The following is a 19,477-nucleotide window of genomic DNA, read 5'->3' as shown; positions in this document are numbered from 1 at the left end:
TACTTTAAATGTTTTTGGCCAATTCTAAAAAAATAATAAAAATTGTACTAGAATATGAAATAAGGAAAACTACTATTTGTAATATTTCATTATTTTATTAATGGGGAGTGCTGTGGGGGATGGGGTTGTTACTGATTCAAGACTTGTTTTCATATTACATAATAATAATACACTTCATTTATATGGAGCCTTTGCATCAGATATTAAGCGCATTAAAGAAAGAAAGAATAACAGAAATACAAATAGGAAGTATAAAACATAAGAAAAAGAACTACAAAATTATGAACATTATATGGAAACCGTACAGATTAGAATAGGCAAGTTTTGAGAATTTCTTAAATGAGGAAAGTGTAGGGGGAACTATTTAGTGAAGGCAACAATGAGTTCCATGTTTTTGGGGCAACGGTAATAAAGGCCCTATCACCTATTTGTTTAGCAGTATGAGGGGAGCACAACAAGAGTATTACAAGTGGCCGAGTGTGTGTTGTATTTGGATGTGTGTGGAAGGAGATCAGCTTTATACCTTATTGATCTGATTTATAACATCTTGGTTCATCCTTTACAGTTACTTTACGTATCACCATAACCATGGTTGGAATGGCATGCAAGACCCCTTTTATAAACATGTGCATTATTTGTTTTAGATTTCTTTCAGTTTAAAGAAAATGTTTACATTCTAGTGCCACTTTTATCTATGAAAGCATGACTGAATATTCTTATATTTAAGAAAAGGTACATTTATGTCTGTAAAACAATAGGGTATGGGCACATCTGCAGTGTGTTATTGTATATAATAAAAAAGGTATCCATTTTGAGAAAGAGAACAGTAATTGCTGTTGTATTTCATAAATAGAAGGGGTTGTTGATTCACTTGATTGATATGCACGTATGTCGTTCTATATGTTCATCCTTTTTTCTTGATTTACAGAAAGTCACTTTACGTATCACCGTAGCTGAGGTTGGTATGGCAGGTAAAACACCCAGCGTCGGACACGTCTTAATTGGTGCTAACTCTAAAGGATCCTCTCTGAGCCATTGGAATCAAATGCTAATCTCTCTAAGAAAACCTGTTGCTATGTGGCACTCCCTCAGGAAATAGCATTCCATTCCCATTGGGTGATGCTGTCTTCCCGGGCAATGTTTCACACAAGCCACTTTTCACAAAACAGCAGCCATCAATGTGTCTACTATGGTTTACATGCGTCGAGTTGATCTTGGCAAGCTTTAGCAGGTGTTGTGAAATGAGGTCCGATAGATAGAACTACATGTAGTACACTGCCCTCTAAAGTCAAGAGAAAGTCAGTTAAGAATGTGAAAAGAGATATGTGTATAAACGCAAGTTCATATTCACCCATGTCATGCCAACTTTTGGGCCCCATCTTACAAATAGTTACGATTGATCCAATCAACCACAACTATGGAAAGCCAGTAACGTCAACGTCTAAAATGCACGTTTGTTCATAATATTTCTAGATATGCAGCATATTCCTACATTCATCGATTTCTTGCAAATTCAGTGCGATTCTCTGTTTGAAAAAGAAATTGTGCATATTTCCTGTAGAAAAAAATTATGACAATGATGGATTTCCATACTATTAACGTTGATTGGATCAATCGCAACTCTTTGAAATACGGACCCCTGGCTATTTTCCTGTTTTATTTAATTATAGAATGAGGTATAATATTGACAAAGTTCTGAATATTGATAGGGTATTTAAGAACTTCATCAATGATTTTAAAATAAGAGAACCTGGGGGAGGGAACAGTTTCTTGAAGCCTGTAGGCTTTTATCGTCAGGAAAAACCAATATTCATAAAAAAGTATACACTTGTCCCTAGCTCAAGGGGTAAGAGATGGGTTTTAAATTTTTCAATGCAAAAGGGAGTGAGCAAAATTCTGATCTGGGGCCTGTAACACAAAGCCTAGCAATGATCATCGAACATTTTTCTCTGATTGATTGCTTTGACTGCAAAGTACATTCAATCTTGAAAATCAAGCGCACTATTAATCGCTAACCTTTGTGTTACGGGACCCTGGTCTTTTTTTTGGGTATTTATTTGTATTTTGTTGCATATTTGATTAGTCAGTCATTGTAAATAGAACATGAAATTCAATCGTTCTGTTTGACTTTGTGTTCGTAATTATACTTTGCACTGAAAGGGGAATTGAACCTTTTCAATAAAATGAATTGCATGAAATAAGTATTATCAATACAAAAGAGCTGATTTGAAGTTTGAAAGAAATTGGAAAAAGAAAGCTGTGGTAATTTCATTCAATTAAAGAGCATCTGTGCTCATCTTGGATTCCCTTCTAGAATTTAACCACCAGTTATTACATACATGTACCTCCTTAAAAAAATGAAACCAAACTAATTGCACTCTTTTATTACAAAGGCTTTGAAAAGAATTTCAATTCATACCATTTATTGTTCAAAATTTCATATTTCTATAAATATCTATTTGAATCAATGTAAAATTTCTGATAATTTATACCAGTTTGAATGTTTATAATGTACATGATTTGTTTTATATCTACTGTCATCATTAATGTCATAATTTTTTCTAAGGGAGATATCTGAAATGTCCTTTTTAAACAAAAGAAAAATTCTCACTGAATTTTCAAGAAACGATGAATGAATGAATATACATCATATGTAGAAAATAATGGATGAATATTATTATTAATCAGTAATAAATCTTTTAATGCAATTTTTTTTTTATTGTGAAGTTGAAACTCATAATTCTCTGTAGTCTAGTCGAGACATTTCACAAACCGCTACTGGCTTCTTAAGGTGAACGAAACACCAACACAAAACGAACGAAACACCAAAAATTTGCAGTGAAAGACTCATAACTGATTAATATGGGTGAAGGGGTTAATAATCTCCATCATATGTTTAATTGGATAAAGTTAATGACAAAGAAAATGTTTCAAGGAAGCTGATGTTTTGGATGTGAAAAACAGAAATCGGGCTACATTAAAAAACACTGAGTGACATTAAACCCAACATAAGCATTTTTTTCTCAATGGGTATTGTGTACCATCAAAGAATTAGGAGTACATGTACCTCCAACACTTAACTTAAAATCTCCCATTCCGTTCCTATGATAGCTATGTAGAGATTCCAGCAACCTCCAAAACTGAAAATTAAGAATTTAATGTAACACCTTATTGACGCCTAAACACCGGCAGCAGCCTCATTTCTCATTAAGTGTTGTGGCTGATGGAGGTGTTACACATACACTGCATGTAACATCATCTTTTAACACCTAACAGACGATTTGTGAGTATATGTAATGATCCATGTAAATATATTTATGATCAAAAGTATGTTTAAAAATTTTGAATATGAATGATATGTAAAGTGAAACATGCCTCTCTTGTCATTGTCATGATGAATTTGAAGACTTGTTATGTTCTGGATTTCATTTCACAAAACTGAATACGACAAATTCACAATAGTTAAAAGCTACTGAAATCCATCAATCCGATTGGTTAATAGCATTATAACAGGTCTTTATAAAATGGGACCCAGATAACAGACTACAAAGTGTTGATGTCGTTCTTTTATTGAAGTATAGTAGTTGTCCCACACACAAAATAATTGCACCAATCGTATACATTATGGACTGGCTGTGACATCATACTTCTGTACTCTATTATAACAAATAATGCACATTGGCAAGGGCAATATCAAAAATTATAAACCAGCTACCTGCGAAATATTTATATAACATGCCAGAGGTAACAAGTGGGTAATTATACTAATGCCCAAACAAAATGATGAGCATTATTTGTTTTATAAGATAGTGATGTGCATTTGACAAACCACCCTCCTCTCAAAATTATGACCAGTCATTATACTTTGCTCATGACCACTCATAACAAGTCATTAGTAAATCTATGCCTGGTCACATTTGAGCAAGAACCAATCACTTGATCTGGATCCATTTCATAGTCTTATAAACTCATTTATCAATCCAAGTGTCTTGCATGATTATACTGTACATTTTTCAGATGAAAAATTATATATTATATTGTAACATAAATATTACGATCAATTATTTAAAAAATGTTGGTATTTTATGTGAAATCTTTACCGTTCCACGTCAAAATAAAAATTTCTAACACAAGTCGTATCTTTATGTGGTCTTCTTTGTGAGAAGTTAATGTGTTGCAAGAAAGATTGGCATTGACAGTGACTCAACATTCAAACACAAATTCAAAATAGGAGCTTCTGATTGTTTTCAAGTCAAGTTGCAATTGATTTGGGGGAGATGCTTTCGATTGTAACTCTTTCTGCAAATTGCCCCAGACAATAAAAGAAGAGTTAACCCTAAAAGGACTGGGGGGGGGGGGGCCATGATGCCCCTCGACACTTCGTGTGATATTTCCGAAACGCAAAAAGATATCGCCGGAAAATTGTATGACTTTTTTCGTTGAAGCCTTGCACAACTTTTGAGACCAAATTCGCGACATACGGGTATACCATCACGACGTCATGTGACTTTTCACGAGGCAATGTCATGCCAAAAATAGCTCAGTTTTATACTTTGTGTTCAAAGTTAATGGGTGGGAGATGAAATTCATAAAAGGGTGATTATTTTTCATTCTAATTGGTCTGTAATAATTTCTATTGAAAAAAACTATGAAAAAAAGATGAAGAAACAAAGAAATACATAAGGAATTATAAAAACAAAGAAATACATAAGGAAAAAATTGGCTTTTGCAATTATTCTTTGTAAAACCTTCAAATCAGATTACAAAGATGACATCTGCTATAAAAAAAGAAAATTTGAAGTGAAATAGGATATTTAATATGCAAATAATGTTTTTCATGAATAAATTTGCATATTTTATTCATAATTAAAAAATTATTTTCAGAATTTTTTAAACCTAGCTTGTAGTTTATGTGCGTGTCAAATTTTGGTGCGATCGCACGAACGGCGACGGAGACCGGTAGGGGGGGACACCATGCCCCCCCCCCCCCCCAGTCCTCAATACATCTCAAATAGCCCAGTCCTTTTAGTGTTAATGGCCTGAATTTACAAAGGTGGATTTGAAAACCATCAATTGAACCCATGGTTTATGCAAATTTCTTGTATGAATAACACTTAAATACCGCATATAAAAAAATATGTCCAATGCTGATGCACGTTTCTGCCACAGGGTGCCAAATTGACGCCTGCTGCCATGGTTGAGTACGCTATTTTATTCATGAGTCCATTGTTTTGAATTAATGAATTCACTGTTCAAACGGTGGACTCATGAATAAAAAATAAAAAACGGATGGTTTTCTAAACCACCTTTGTGTATTCAAGCCATTATTAAGATCCGAAGACTTTCAAGCACATGATTAGGTGTAGTCACAAAATGGCAAGGTTTTGAATATAAAATAAATAATAACAAGCTTCTTACATAAGGAAACAATTGGATATCAGCATCTGTTCAGTTAGTTTCCCCTTCTATCCTCTGGATAACTTGTCAGCCCAAGGAAAGTGAGATACGACTCTACCATAACGCAACAGGTGGAATTTTCAGTGCCATTGTACAACGTCGGCTGGTCATACATTTTGCCCCACTCTGGGGCTCTGATTTATGTCAGCTATTGCAGGTTTACTGAAACTGACGTTGACGTGCCTTTAAAGCCTAACTGCAACACGCACAGAACTTGGTCTCCTTTTGAGGCCTCGAAGACTCATTCCCAGCCGTCAGTAAGAGATGCAGTACAACGCACACAGAGTCTGTTGGGATCTTCAGCAGTGTGTTTCCTACATCTATTGCACCGATAATGGGTGGCAGGTTGGATCAAGAGATTGCATATCATCGGTTTGTTCACTTCATCTGCATAATAATAATAGCAAAAATAATTATCATCATTATCAATATAATAATAATAATACTGCTACTACTACATCTACTGCTACTGCTACTACTACATCTACTACTGCTGCTGCTGCTGCTGCTGCTGCTGCTGCTGCTGCTGCTGCTGCTGCTGCTGCTGCTGCTGCTGCTGCTGCTGCTGATGATAATGGTGATGATGATGATAATGATGATGAACATGATGACAATGATGATGATCATGATGGTGATGATGACCATGATGGTGATGATGATGATGATGATTATGACACATCAAATTTATTTGACAGTTACTTCAGGATCTGAAAGTACATTTATCTATCTGCCGATACTTGGTACCCATTAGGGGAAAGTTTTAATGAAATTACCCAACACTGGAAGCTCTGCAGAAACCAGCGTACATCCATCTGGAATATCAACTGGAGGGGTTGCCATGGTGACTGTTGTGAAGGATGACATCATGAATTCTGTGAGATCTGATACGCAGCTTGTCTCGTCTTCTTGAAGTGACTATAAATTCAAGATGAATAATTTGAAATATTTTTTTAGTTTACGTTCATAAAGGCACGAATGAAAAATTGAGCCTCATTTCACATTAAAAGTACCGGTACAGGTTTAATTATTCAAGATTTCTGAAAATTTCTTCAATTTTATTTCTTTGATTTTTTTGTTTCAGTCACTGATCTCTTACTGAAAGTGTGAGATTCACATGTGAGTTTCCGTGCATATCGTTTCTATTCAGAGTTTGTATTCTGCCTCTCATGAAAAATTTGCTCAGCTTTTTGTCTCAAATTAAAGAAAAGATTCCACTCTTACCATAAGTGTCAAATTCATAGTTAAAATGCATTTGATAATTGTGAAATCTGTAATATATATAAGAATGGGCTTCTTTTGTTGTGGTACGCACTATATGATAAATAATGAACGATCCTTGGCTTTATTTCGTCTAAGATATAAGGTTAGGTTTAGGGTATGGTATAGTGTTAAACTCAGGGTTGAAGTTGGTCGTTCCATTTGTGTGTGGAACTTAGAGCGATCGATTGTCGCCAGAGCAAATATCATGGAACCACTCCTTGAATACCTGGAGAACATGAAGCAAATGAGTATCCTCTGCATAGATAGTGATATCGTACTCTCTGCTCTTAGGAGCATGAATAGCGCAGTGGAACGACTCTCGTAGGACTGTGAGGGCGCCCCATTGTTTAGCTAGATCAGGTTGATGCCATTCGGGGTCAGGGTTTATCCAGCCCGTCTTGAATACACTTCCTATGGAAAAAAATATCAGAGAGGAAAAAACAAAGTGCAGCATTAAAAAGAAATTCCATGATAATAGTCAGCTCTTGTATAGCGCATAGCACATTATGAATAACGTCTCTATGCACTTCCAAAGGACTTGGATATTATTACCCTGGCTGTAGCTCAAGCAGCTTTCCAGTGCTCGGCTTTAAAGGAATAAATTCCTGCCAGTTACCCATTCACCTCACCTGGGTTGAGTGCAGCACAATGTGGATTAATTTCTTGCTGAAGGAAACTACGCCATGGCTGGGATTTTACCCGGGGGGGGGGGGCACTCGACCAAAAAAGTGGTAGGGGTGTGCCGCAGGCGAGACAAAAAACGGGGGCCTTGGAGCGGGCTCATTGAAAAAAGGAGGGTCCTCGGAACGGGCTTCGGAACTACAAATGTTTGTGAAAACGGGGGTCCTTGGAACGGGTCGCCTGCGTGCGAGTGCGTATGCATCCCTATGGAACGTACATGCAGCTAGCCCGACGGCACGACTGACGGGCGCGCTAGCGCAGAGGCGATGGTCGGACAGCGAGCTGCGGCCGCTTTTCACCAAAATTGCGACGCGGAACGGCGTAACGGAAAATATGCGAAGCCCTGGAGCGGATTTTTTTCTTCTTTTTTCTCGAGAAGAAAAAAATGCTATGCTCTGGAGCGGTTTTCTTTGTTCTTTTTCTCAATAAGACAAAAATGCTATGCCTCGGAACGGAAATTTGAGTGTAAAAATGGGGGTCCCCTCCGCGGCACATACCCACTATGCACTATATACTGAGTGCCCCCCCCCCCCCCCGGGGGATTTAAACCCATGACCCTCTCTTTCAAAGTCCGGAAACTAATCCACTGGGCCACAATGCACCACTTGGGCCACATTAACTCAACCCAGGTGAGGTAAATGAGTACATAGCAAACATTTATTCCTTGAATGCAGTGCATATAACAGCTGCTCTGCTAAAGCCAGGGTAAATAAGTTGCATTACTGTAGAGCACTTAGAGACGTCTGAAAAAAATAAGTGTGAAGCGCTATATCAGCAAGTGCAATAATCATTTTTTATTGCAGGAAGGACAACGAGAACCAGTTATCTGAACCAAAGGGTCAAAGGAGACAATACAATAATAATAATATTCAGTTCTTTTATAGCGCATAACACATAGCAACGCATGTCCCTATGCACTTGGATGAAATTAAAAATTAAAAAAAGAAATTAGAAAGTAAGTAAAGAGTGTTGGGCACTGAATTCATTACAAGTTAACAGATACTTTTTTAGGGAAGTCTTAAACTGATCTAAATCATGTATATTTCTCATATAATTAGGAAGTGCATTCCATAAGACGGAAGAGGCATGGGCAAATGAGCGCTCATCATATGTTTTGGTAACAATGGGAGGAATAGCAAACAGCCGCTTTGGGCTATAGGGTTATATGGCCAAGTGTAGGTCTGATGCGTGCACTTACAGCCCACACATAGAATATGATGCTTTCTTTAAATAAGTCATTTAGTGTCTTCAGTTTGGGAATGATATTGACAATTTTTTTAAAAGCAGGCCGCTTGAATCATGATTGAGTTCAAGGCCCTGTCACATTGTTCCGTGCAAGCCTTGCCGTGGGTGATTGCCCGCGACTCAACCGCAACAAAGCTTTGAGCAGGTTCAAAACTCTTCTGCATGCAAATCAGACTTGCGTGTGCTTCTGCGGGTAACTGCGTGTGAGATCCGTGCGAGATGCTGTCAACGGGGGCGTCCTGCGGGTAGCAAAAAATAGTCTCCTGCAAGTCACACGCAAGGCTTGCACTGAATGATGATGTGACAGGACCTTAACAACTTTGTCAGTCACTGTTGTCGATCTGTGACATCACACTATTAAATGGGGGGGGGGGGGTTGACACAATAAATCATCCCCCCTTGAACAATAGATTCACACAAATCGAGAAACATGGTGTCAGTTAGTTTGATTATGCAGCTTAAACAAAGTGCTGCCTTTACTGATTTTGCTTACCTTCTTTTTTCCCAGAGTGATGGAGATGAACCTCTTCTGCTAGATGTGGGACTATGGGGGCCAATGACCTTGAAATGACCTTCAGCATATGATGAAGAACAGTTTGACATGAGCGTCTTCGCTCACTATCCGCTCTCTCACAATACAACCTGACAGAAACCAAAAATGAATGACATACAGATTCAGAATTCAATTCATACTCAGACCAATTTAATTCTTACAGGGAGAGATCAGTAGTACCCTCACTATCTCTCATATCGCAACTTGGAAAAAATGAATGGAGCTTGACCAAACATCATATTTTTTGCAATTAGCATCCTATTTTCAGAAATAAAATCCATTCTTAAATGTTCTTTTCTTTCTTCCTACAGGATCGCAAGAATTACAAATAATGTTTATACATGTACATGTATTGCAGTATAAATGTAGGCATACTAGTAGCTGCATGTACTTGTGACATGTAATTATCATTATCATTTGCGTAAATAGTATTAGATACATAAATTTATTGAATCCCGGCGAGTCGCAGCACTAACCACTCCAAATTTTAATACAATTTTGGGGGGAATTGGACAAAACAAGAACATAAAGGGAAATACATTAGGCAAAAATAATGTGAATGAGTAGACTACCAACCTATCTTTAACGGTTTCAAGGTAGAAAGACGATATCTTGTTGTGAATTAGATCCATAGCCCTTCTTGTGACCTCGCTGAATTCGTAATCCTCGTAGGATCTGGTCACATGACCACAGTACTCATGAAGGAGATGAAGCATGTATCTATCAAGCGACGTCATCTCAAGTGCGCCCTCGCTTGGCTCAAAGTCATACAGGTTCCCGAGGAAGTAACGGAACGTATTGCGTAGCTTGATGATGTTCTGATTGGTCATTGCAAAGAGATCGGGGCTGACGTTGATACGACCCATCCAGTCAGAGTCGGCCATCCGCCATCTTAAGACATCGGCTCCGTAAGCTGGCTCCTTCTTCTTGTTCTATTTCAAGGGAAACCATTTCAAAGGAAGTTTCATCACAGTATAGAGGAAACCTTATTGAATGGTAATCTTAGAAGTTAGAGGGGAACTTCATCCTAACAAAAAGTTTATTGTAAAAATAGAAGAAAAACTAATAAGAAATATAGGTGAAGGTTGAGGAAAATCCATTAAAGATTAAGAAAGTTATTAGAATTTAAAGTTTGTGATTTGTGACGTCATAAACGAAGAAGCTGCCCCATTCATGTATGTCATGTAATATAAAATGCATAAATTTCAATTTTTTATGGTTCACAATGACTGAAACTTTTCTTCTTTCAGGAGTGGGTAAGAAATAATTTGTCTGTTGATATATTAAAGTACAATAAAAATAATTTTATTAGAAATTTTATTGTTCTTTTTTTTTTAATTCAAGATGAATGTGAAGATGCTCACATGTGATGTCACAAATCAAAAAAATAACATTCTAATGAATTTTAAATCTTTGATGGATTCTTCTCAACCCTTCACCAATATATATATATATATATATATTGCTATTTTTGCCATAAACTTTTAGTCAGGGTTCACTTCCCCTTAAAATCTTAGGGGGCGTCGTGGTCTTGTGGTTATGACTCTCGTCTTTCAATCTGAGGGACGTGGGTTCAATTCCTAGCCATTGCGTTTTTTTCTTCAGCAAGAAATTTACCCACTTTGTGCAGCACTGTACCCAGGTGAGGTGAATGGGTACCCGGTAGGAAGAAATTATTTGAATGCTTGAGCGCCTATACGTAGCCAAGCTAAAGCCAGTGTAATAATAATATTAGGACCTGCTGCGAGAACAGTTTTCGAACTGAAGTGGCTACCCTTGGTAAATATGCTGTTGTTACTATTATTGAATCTATTTTTTCATGGCATTCTCCCCGGATCTGCTTTAACTCTTTAAGAGCCATTGGCAGCTATAGTTGCCCATAGCCCTCTAGTGCCACTGGCAGCTATAGTTGCCCAAGTAACTTTTTTTTGTTTAACCAATTTTACAGTCAGAAAATCAACACTATATTCTGTGTTTTTTATGTTGTTATATTGGCAAGGAATTCACAATTGATTTTGTTATATAATAAATAGTGGTTTACATAGACATTTTTTGAGTAAAATGGCATTTTTGCATCATTCTTTTGAAGAGTTGATTTCGGATATTGCCGCGATCTGAATCAAGATTTCCCCTATAGACACGTGTGATATAAAGGTTGTGTGTAGCAATAGACGTACTTCTATGGGCAGGGCAAAGGCGACTGTGCGAAGGCATTCAGCTCAGAATTGACCAATGACAGAGCGGTACGATGTCTCTCACCCAACGCTACTCGCCCATTCGCTATTGTTTTATGAATATTCATGAGCTATCGATCGGTTCTTTTGCAGGCCGGTATGGTAGTATTCTTGTGTCAAGGCTTTTTCTGCCTGCAAATGTGCACGGTTTGGGGGAGATTTTTTTGGGGTAGGGGGGGGGGGGTGGGGGGAAAGGTCTTATACTTTGTTTTTTTAGCATTCTCACAAAATTGTTCTCGTTATAAATATATGAGTAAAGAAGGCTGTCATTTCCAACTCTCATCGCACTGCAATCATCACACTCATTATTTATTTATTCATTTATTATTGTTTTTATTATTATCATCATTAGTATTTCTATTATCGTAATCATTATTATCATTATTGTTATTGCTATTATTATCATTATTATTCTCCTTCACCTTCTTATTATTAATGTTATTGTCATCAGAATCATCATTATCATCATTATGATTATTATTCAAAAATAATTGTTGTAATCATATCAATTGCATTCCTTCTGCAGCCAAACTCTCTCTTCATAAACTTAAGATCAGGTAAATAACGGTTCATATTCGTTTGTGTTTTTATAGCCCAAACCATAAAAAAAAAAAAATTGACATTGTTATGCTTATCAATATCATATTCAAACTTCTCACAAAAATATGAATCGTTCAATATTCTCCTCGAATAAAATCGGAAGAAGCAAAACAAATACATGTGATAATTAAAACGGCCGATAATACCGCTTTATTCGTCTCAAGATGTTTTGAGGAAAAGAAAGAAAGGGATGCATTAACAAAACCGATCAAACCGACCTGTTTGTTGCTGCATCATTGACGTCACTATCAAGGGGATTTTAAAACGACTTTAGAGAGTAGAAATGAAAATGATAACGATGATAACGGGTTGAATATTACATTTCTTTATACCACGCACATTATTGTACACTATGTTATCTGAACAAATTATTTCTTTTACCACGGATAGTGCTACGAGCTGGGGAGGCCCTGGGCGGATGCAGGATATTTCTGTAGGGGGGCAAATTGTTTTCTCTTTACCTGGGTCACCCATAAGAAATCAATACCGGAACCTTTGAAAGTATTCAAATGTCAAATCAAAAGACGCGCGTGAGCCCCGATTTCTATGAACATCCTGTGCTAAATTACTCTCCTAGATAATAGGTCAGAAGGGAGCGCGGATTAGAGATTCCTCATGAAAGAGAGTCTGGGCATCTATTGTTCATGACTTGGTGGCATAACCAAAAGAATGTAGTCATGGAGAGTGTTAACAGGTGGCTACTTTGGTCAGACCAGTAATACAGAACAAATAGGCCTATTTTCTTTTTGAAAATTTGTATTGATTTTTTTGTTTGTAACTGATTTGCATTCCCTCTTCTTTGATTCACGAAAAATAAACTTATTTTTTCTTACTTCTGTGCACTTTGCCAAGAATATACCCCAAACTTGTAAGTATTTAAACTGTCCGACCCCTCTTTATCTATATTTCAATATATCATCTTTAGTTCTTTTATATTTTGTCTCCTTCTGACTGGCAATAACTTTGTATGTTACACTACGAATAAAAAAAATTACAGAGTCTTATTTTGAAGACTACACGAATGAAAGGGTACGGTTGGCCGCACTTTGAAGATACATGGCTCTAATATATTATTGTGTGTGTTTGCGTGGGGATCGCAGCTGTGCTGTGATTGGTCACTTGATCGGCGACAATGCCCTTTTTTGGAACAGGTCGCTTTATCGTACTTCAGAGGAAATAACTTGAATAGCAAAATAATATTTTATTCAAAAGAGCATTATTTTTCGTTATTTCTTTTTATTCAATTTCATTAATAGATACGTCATTTGAAAGGGTAAACATTGAACTCTCATTTTATCTTCTTAATTTCTTGGTATCTCTACAATTCCTCAGGTTATTTACTATTTGAAATGTTCATGAAATCATAATTTTCTAGGTTTTACTTATTGAAAAAAAAAACGATGCAAAATATTACATCTTTTCTCCATTTTTCCAAACCCAAATATGAAAGATAATAACACGACCATAAAGCCCATGAACCATGCATCATTTCATGTGCAGAAGGTTTTATTATACAACGTACGGGTTAAGAATTATGACCGTTTTAAAATCAGTCGCTGCTCACATTTCGGTCAATTTAGGGTTCCCTCGAATATCCCTGGCAGTAGAGGGGTATTGGGCCTGGCAGAGTAAGAGTTAAGAAAAAGTCTAGATACGGAACAGATGAAAACAAGCCAGTTAACATGGGAATTGAATGCGGGATCTCTTATTCAAATGCTCCCCAGGAGTGGAGATAGAGCATACATTGTGTGCGAGCATGCCGGGATCCAATGACCAAAGTAATAATATATCTGTATAGCACTTAGAAACTTTTATCAAGCGTTATACAAAAGCAGATTATTATAATTTTCAATTATTGTACAAAACAATTCAAATTCATTTATTTCACATCTCAAAAAAAAAAAGATACAGTACATCAAGATCAATCAATCAATGATTCCATTATAATGGAGTAAAATAACAATGAATGTAAAATTTGGACAAAATAACAAAAATAACAAAACACATATTAATGGGATGTGAGGAAGAAGCAAAAAGCTAATAGGCCTATCTAGGCTACTCCCTGATTAATATTCATTACTCAACATCTTGCTATCATCTTTTTCAGATTGCAAAAAGCATAAAGATTTCAAAATCAATCAGAACTAAAGGAGATGTAAATACCTTTCCACCACGAACGATGATATCTGGGTCAACAACGTTCCCGAGAGATTTGGACATTTTACGTCCTTCACCATCCAGTGCAAACCCATGCACCAAAATAGACCTATCAAATAAAGATGGTAGATAAAGGGTTACATATAAGGGGGCGTTGTGGTCTGGTGCTTAACACTAAAAAGACTGGGCATTTTCCACGATTAATTCGCAGCGCAAAATTTTTTACGTCGCTCACAGACTTTTTACTTTCAAATCTCGCGCAACTTTTGAAACTAAAATTGCGCCCCCTGGTTACGCACTTCCGAAATTACGCAACATTTTGTCAGTGCATGCAGATCAAAAATTGCTCAAAAACATGGATTTGTGTACAAATCCAATGCAAATAGTGTTTTTAGCCAAAATTCATAAATGTATACTATTTTTCCTTTTACTAATCACAATCAAATAATTTCATCTTGTATATGGTCACAATAAAGTCCCAAACTATTTCCATTGAAAAAAAAGTTGAAAAACAAAGAAATTTATAAGAAATTTTGAAAACAATAAAATACATTAAAAAATGTGATGTTGAAATCTTTTATAAGCACATTTGATAAGATTCCTATAAAGAGTCTGTGTACCAAAAATTAGCATTTTATGGGCATTACTTAGTTAATTAGAGCAAACTTGATTTTACGCATAATTTAGCGTAAATAATTAGCAATGAGATTGTTCAGAATTATATTTCATAGATTTTGCCATGGGTAATGCGCATGCCGATTTTCGTCGTGGTTTGGCAATAGACAGCCAAGGTCATAAGGGAGGGGGCTGAATCAGCCGCCTCCCCCCAGTCTCCTTAGGTGTCAAAATAGCCCAGTCTATAGGGTTAAGACTCGTCTTTCAATCTGAGGGACGTGGGTTCGATTGGTAGACTAGTTTAGGCGGGATAATATGGGAGCACCTTGAGCACCTAACAAGGTGGATGCGCTATATCAATCCTATATCATAATATTATTATTATTTTTTATATTCATTTGGTCCAATAATCAACTTGAGGCAGCTTACCATGTTTTACCAGCCCCGGATTCATAGGGGAGTTACCAAATTCAAAATAAGATTGGAACCACTTCTCACCTGTATGGAGCAGTACCTTGTGAAGCTATACTGGTGAGTAAACTGGTCTGGAACCACGCTCCATACTGATCCTCTCCCTCCATGTACACATCAGCTTTATAACCTGCATCTATATCACAAAATAACATTGATATATTATTTTCAGTCATTTTTATTTCTAACACAACATAAACAATTACCATATATACATGTATGTGTATGTGGATGGTAAATCATTCAGGATAACTAAAAAACTGCAGGTGAATCTGCTTGACTCAAAAATCTTGAGACCACAAAATAGGGTTTGACTTATTATTTTTTTTTTTATCTGATTTTATACATTCATAATTTAATTTTCATAATTTCATTCTCATGTTTTTATTCTCTATTTTTTTATTGACATTTACATTTTCAATTTCCATTTACATTTTAAATTTTATCTTTACCCTTCCAATATTGATTTCATTAGTTTCATTAACAAGTTTGGTTTTGCAATATTCTTTTTTTAATTTCACATTTTGTTTACATTTAGCTCAGAATCTTACCTTCTGAAACATGCAACCATGATACACCACAATCAAACCATAATATCATTACCCAAAATTTTCTTCTCCACTTTTCAATTTTTTTTTTTTTTGGTATTTCAATATTACATTAAAAAGTTAACATTTCTCAGTTTACCATTACATTCTTTACTTTTTATTTCAATATCAATTCTTATTTCAATCTTCAATATTTTTTCTTAACTCTTTGTGTGCTGGGCCATGAACACCTCTGTGCTGATTTTCAGGGAGGGAAACGATGCATTGTTTGTTTGAGTGTGAAATGCGAGGTTCACTGAATGTGCATTGGTGTGAAGTACGCATGGAAAGAGTTAAATTTCTAAATTTGTTCATACACATTGTAGCTTGTAATCTCACCTTTTAAAACATGCGACCATGAAGCACCACTGTCAAACCAGATATCTAGGATATCATCACCAAGTACCACATCATCAAGACAAAGGTTATACTGAAAAAAAAAACCAAAACAAAGTACAAGAGTAAAATGGAATTATTCTTTGTTCAAAGAATATCTATGATATGAAAATCAAAGATAACTAACAGTTGTGGTAACAACTTCAAAACCAGTTCATAGAGAATCGAATAAAATGACCACACAAGTGTGTGAATAAAAATTATGTGCCAAAGGATTAGGCTGATAATAATGAATTGATGATGACAGAAGAGGATGGGGGCAATGACCAAATCAGAGATAATGATGATAATGATGGTGATGATGGTGATGATGATGATGATGATAATGATGGTGATGATGATGATGATAATGATGATGATGATGATGGTGATGATGATGATAGTGATGGTGATGATGATGATGGTGATGATGGTGATGATGATGGTGATGATGGTGATGATGATGGTGATGATGGTGATGATGATGATAATGATGATGATGATGATGATGATAATGATGGTGATGATGATGATGATAATGATGATGGTGATGATGGTGATGATGATGATGGTGATGATGGTGATGATGATGATGGTGATGATGGTGATGATGATGGTGATGATGGTGATGATGATGATAATGATGATGATGATGATGATAATGATGATGGAGATGATGATAATGATGATGGTGATATTGATGATGGTGATGACGATGATGGTGATGATGATGATAATAATGATGGTGATGATGATGATGATAATGATGATGGTGATGATGGTGATGATGATGATGGTGATGATGATGATGGTGATGGTGATGATGGTGATGATGGCGATGATGATGGTGATGATGGTGATGATGATGATAATGATGATGATGATGATGTTAATGATGATGGAGATGATGATAATGATGATGGTGATATTGATGATGGTGATGACGATGATGGTGATGATGAAGATGATAATGATGATGGAGATGATAATGATGATGATGATAAAGATGATGGTGATGATGATGATGAAGATGATGGTGATAATGATGATGGTGATGATGATGTTGGAGATGATGATAATGGTGATGATGATGATGAAGATGATGGTGATAATGATGATGGTGATGATGATGTTGGAGATGATGATAATGATGATGGTGATGATGATGGTGATAATTATGATGGTGATGATGATGATAATGATGATGGAGATGATGATGATAATGATGATGGAGATGATGATAATGATGATGGTGATGGTGATAATGATGATAATGATGATGGAGATGATGATGATAATGATGATGTTGATGATGATGTTGGAGATGATAATGATGGTGATGATGATGATGATAATGATGATGGTGATGATAATGATGATGGAGATGATGATGATGATAATGATGATGGAGATGATGATGATAATGATGATGGAGATGATGATGATAATGATGATGGAGATGATGATGATAATGATGATGGTGATAATGATGATGGTGATGATGATGATAATGATGGTGATGATGTTGGAGATGATGATGATGATGATGGTGATTATGATGATGAAGGTTGTCATGATGATAGTGAAATGATTATGTTGATATTCTAAGTGCTCTTACTTATGGTCCTCTGAAATACCTACTAGTACAGAATCTAGTGACAAAACCATGCCTCATACCTTATCTAAAACATTTTGTGGGACGATTTGATCCTTGCTTAGCATCCACCAGCAATCGCTCCCATGATGCTTCACCAGATCAGTCACATGATTCACTAATTCTCTGGTAGACAAACAAGGAAGTAAAGAATTTTGGTGGTGGTGGAAATTTTTTTTTTCCCCTGACTGCTAAGAAAGCATGACTGCTTGTAAGCAACTAAAGGCTTAACCCTAAATAGACTGGGCTATTTCGATGCCTAAGAAGACTGGGGGGGGGGGCTGATTCAGCCCCCCCCTATGATCTCGGCCGTCGACCGCGCGATCGCGACGAAAATTGGCACGTGCATTACCCATGGCATAATCTCCAAGACTGTAGGATCAAATTTTCCGAAAAATCTCATAATTCATTAATTATGCTAATTTATGCGTAAAATCCAAAATTTGCTCTAATTAACTAAATAAGGCCTCTAAACTGCTAATTTTTTATTCACAGACTCTTTGAATGATTCTGATCAAATATACTTTAAAAAAAATTCAATATCACAATTCTTTTCATATGTATTTTATTGTTTTTCAAATTTCTTATGTATTTCTTTGTTTTTCGACTTTTTGTTTTTTATTGTTTTTTCAATGGAAATCGTCCGCTACTTTATTTCGACCATAAATAAGATGAAATTAATTGAGTTTGATTAGTAAAATTGAAAATAATGATACATTTATGAATTTTGGCTAAAAACACAATTTGAATCAGCCCCCCCTGAATCAGCCCCCCCCCCCAGTCTTTTTAGGGTTAAGGTCCTCTTCGAGGGGCCTGGTAAGGAAGATAAATGCCTTACCAAAGGAACTAGCGCACCAAGAGGCGACCCAGGCCATCAGAATCCAAAACCCCTTTCTCTACTGGCCTTCGTGTCCCTCTTTATGGCCTTCGCTATTTTTGTGCCATTTTTGAATTTGTCTGTGCTGCACTCAACCCAGGTGAGGTAAATGGGTACCGGAAGGAAGTAATTCCTCAAAAAGCTGTGAGTACCGGAATCGGTTGACTAGCTTCGCCGGGGTAATATGGGAGCGCCTTGAGCACCTAACAAGGTGGATACTTGCGCTATATAAATCTATCATCATTATCCACATTGAAGGCCTGAAATCCAAAGCATACATGGCTTCATACTGATTCTTGATCAATTCAGACTGAAGATTTGCAACTAAGAAATTTCTGTATTCAGCAATCATGGATCTATTTAATCCTCAAGTAATTATATTAACACAGATTGCTGAGAAATGAGCAAAATAAGCACACAATTCCATCAAATATTGGGTATTTTTCAAAGCAATATTAATACACTATCGTACATAATTTATGCTTTTCTGTGTAAGTGATCATCAGAATTATCGTTTTGAGATTTCATGATGTCACAAAGATAAGTTTACATTAATGTACCAGTGGCCCGTTTCATAAAACTTGTTACAATAAAAAATTTGCAATATCAGTTAAAAGCTACTGAAATCCTTCAATTTGATTGGCTGATTTTAAACTTGTCATATAAATGTTGTGCATTTGTTACTCTAACAAGTCTTTATGAAACGGAACC

At 36.2% G+C, this 19,477-nt stretch overlaps 2 protein-coding genes across 5 annotated transcripts in view; one reads left to right on the top strand and one right to left on the bottom strand.

The window, feature by feature from the left end:
- The window catches only part of LOC129283328 (synaptotagmin-12-like), an 80,548-nt gene extending 76,538 nt beyond the window's left edge, over positions 1–4,010 (top strand). The window contains exon 7 of the mRNA XM_064114040.1: positions 929–4,010. Within this exon, the coding sequence (XP_063970110.1) occupies positions 929–1,099 (171 nt within the window). The 3' untranslated portion in view covers positions 1,100–4,010. The remainder of the gene's footprint in view (positions 1–928) is intronic.
- LOC129283326 (isoleucine--tRNA ligase, mitochondrial-like) overlaps positions 3,554–19,477 on the bottom strand; it is a 35,650-nt gene continuing 19,726 nt past the window's right edge. For 2 of the 4 annotated variants that reach the window (XM_064113659.1, XM_064113660.1), the window contains exons 13-21: positions 17,913–18,015; positions 16,200–16,290; positions 15,301–15,409; positions 14,194–14,296; positions 9,773–10,128; positions 9,137–9,285; positions 6,944–7,128; positions 6,231–6,372; positions 3,554–5,844 (exon numbers count right to left, since the gene is read on the bottom strand). In XM_064113659.1, the coding sequence (XP_063969729.1) occupies positions 5,699–5,844; positions 6,231–6,372; positions 6,944–7,128; positions 9,137–9,285; positions 9,773–10,128; positions 14,194–14,296; positions 15,301–15,409; positions 16,200–16,290; positions 17,913–18,015 (1,384 nt within the window). In that variant the 3' untranslated portion in view covers positions 3,554–5,698. The remainder of the gene's footprint in view (positions 5,845–6,230; positions 6,373–6,943; positions 7,129–9,136; positions 9,286–9,772; positions 10,129–14,193; positions 14,297–15,300; positions 15,410–16,199; positions 16,291–17,912; positions 18,016–19,477) is intronic. The other 2 variants (XR_010296565.1, XR_010296566.1) reach the window with 2 other exon arrangements.

This window comes from Lytechinus pictus, chromosome 19 (genome assembly GCF_037042905.1).
Source record: "Lytechinus pictus isolate F3 Inbred chromosome 19, Lp3.0, whole genome shotgun sequence".
Lineage (NCBI taxonomy): Eukaryota > Metazoa > Echinodermata > Echinoidea > Temnopleuroida > Toxopneustidae > Lytechinus > Lytechinus pictus.
This window is presented reverse-complemented; position numbering and strand designations above follow the sequence as displayed.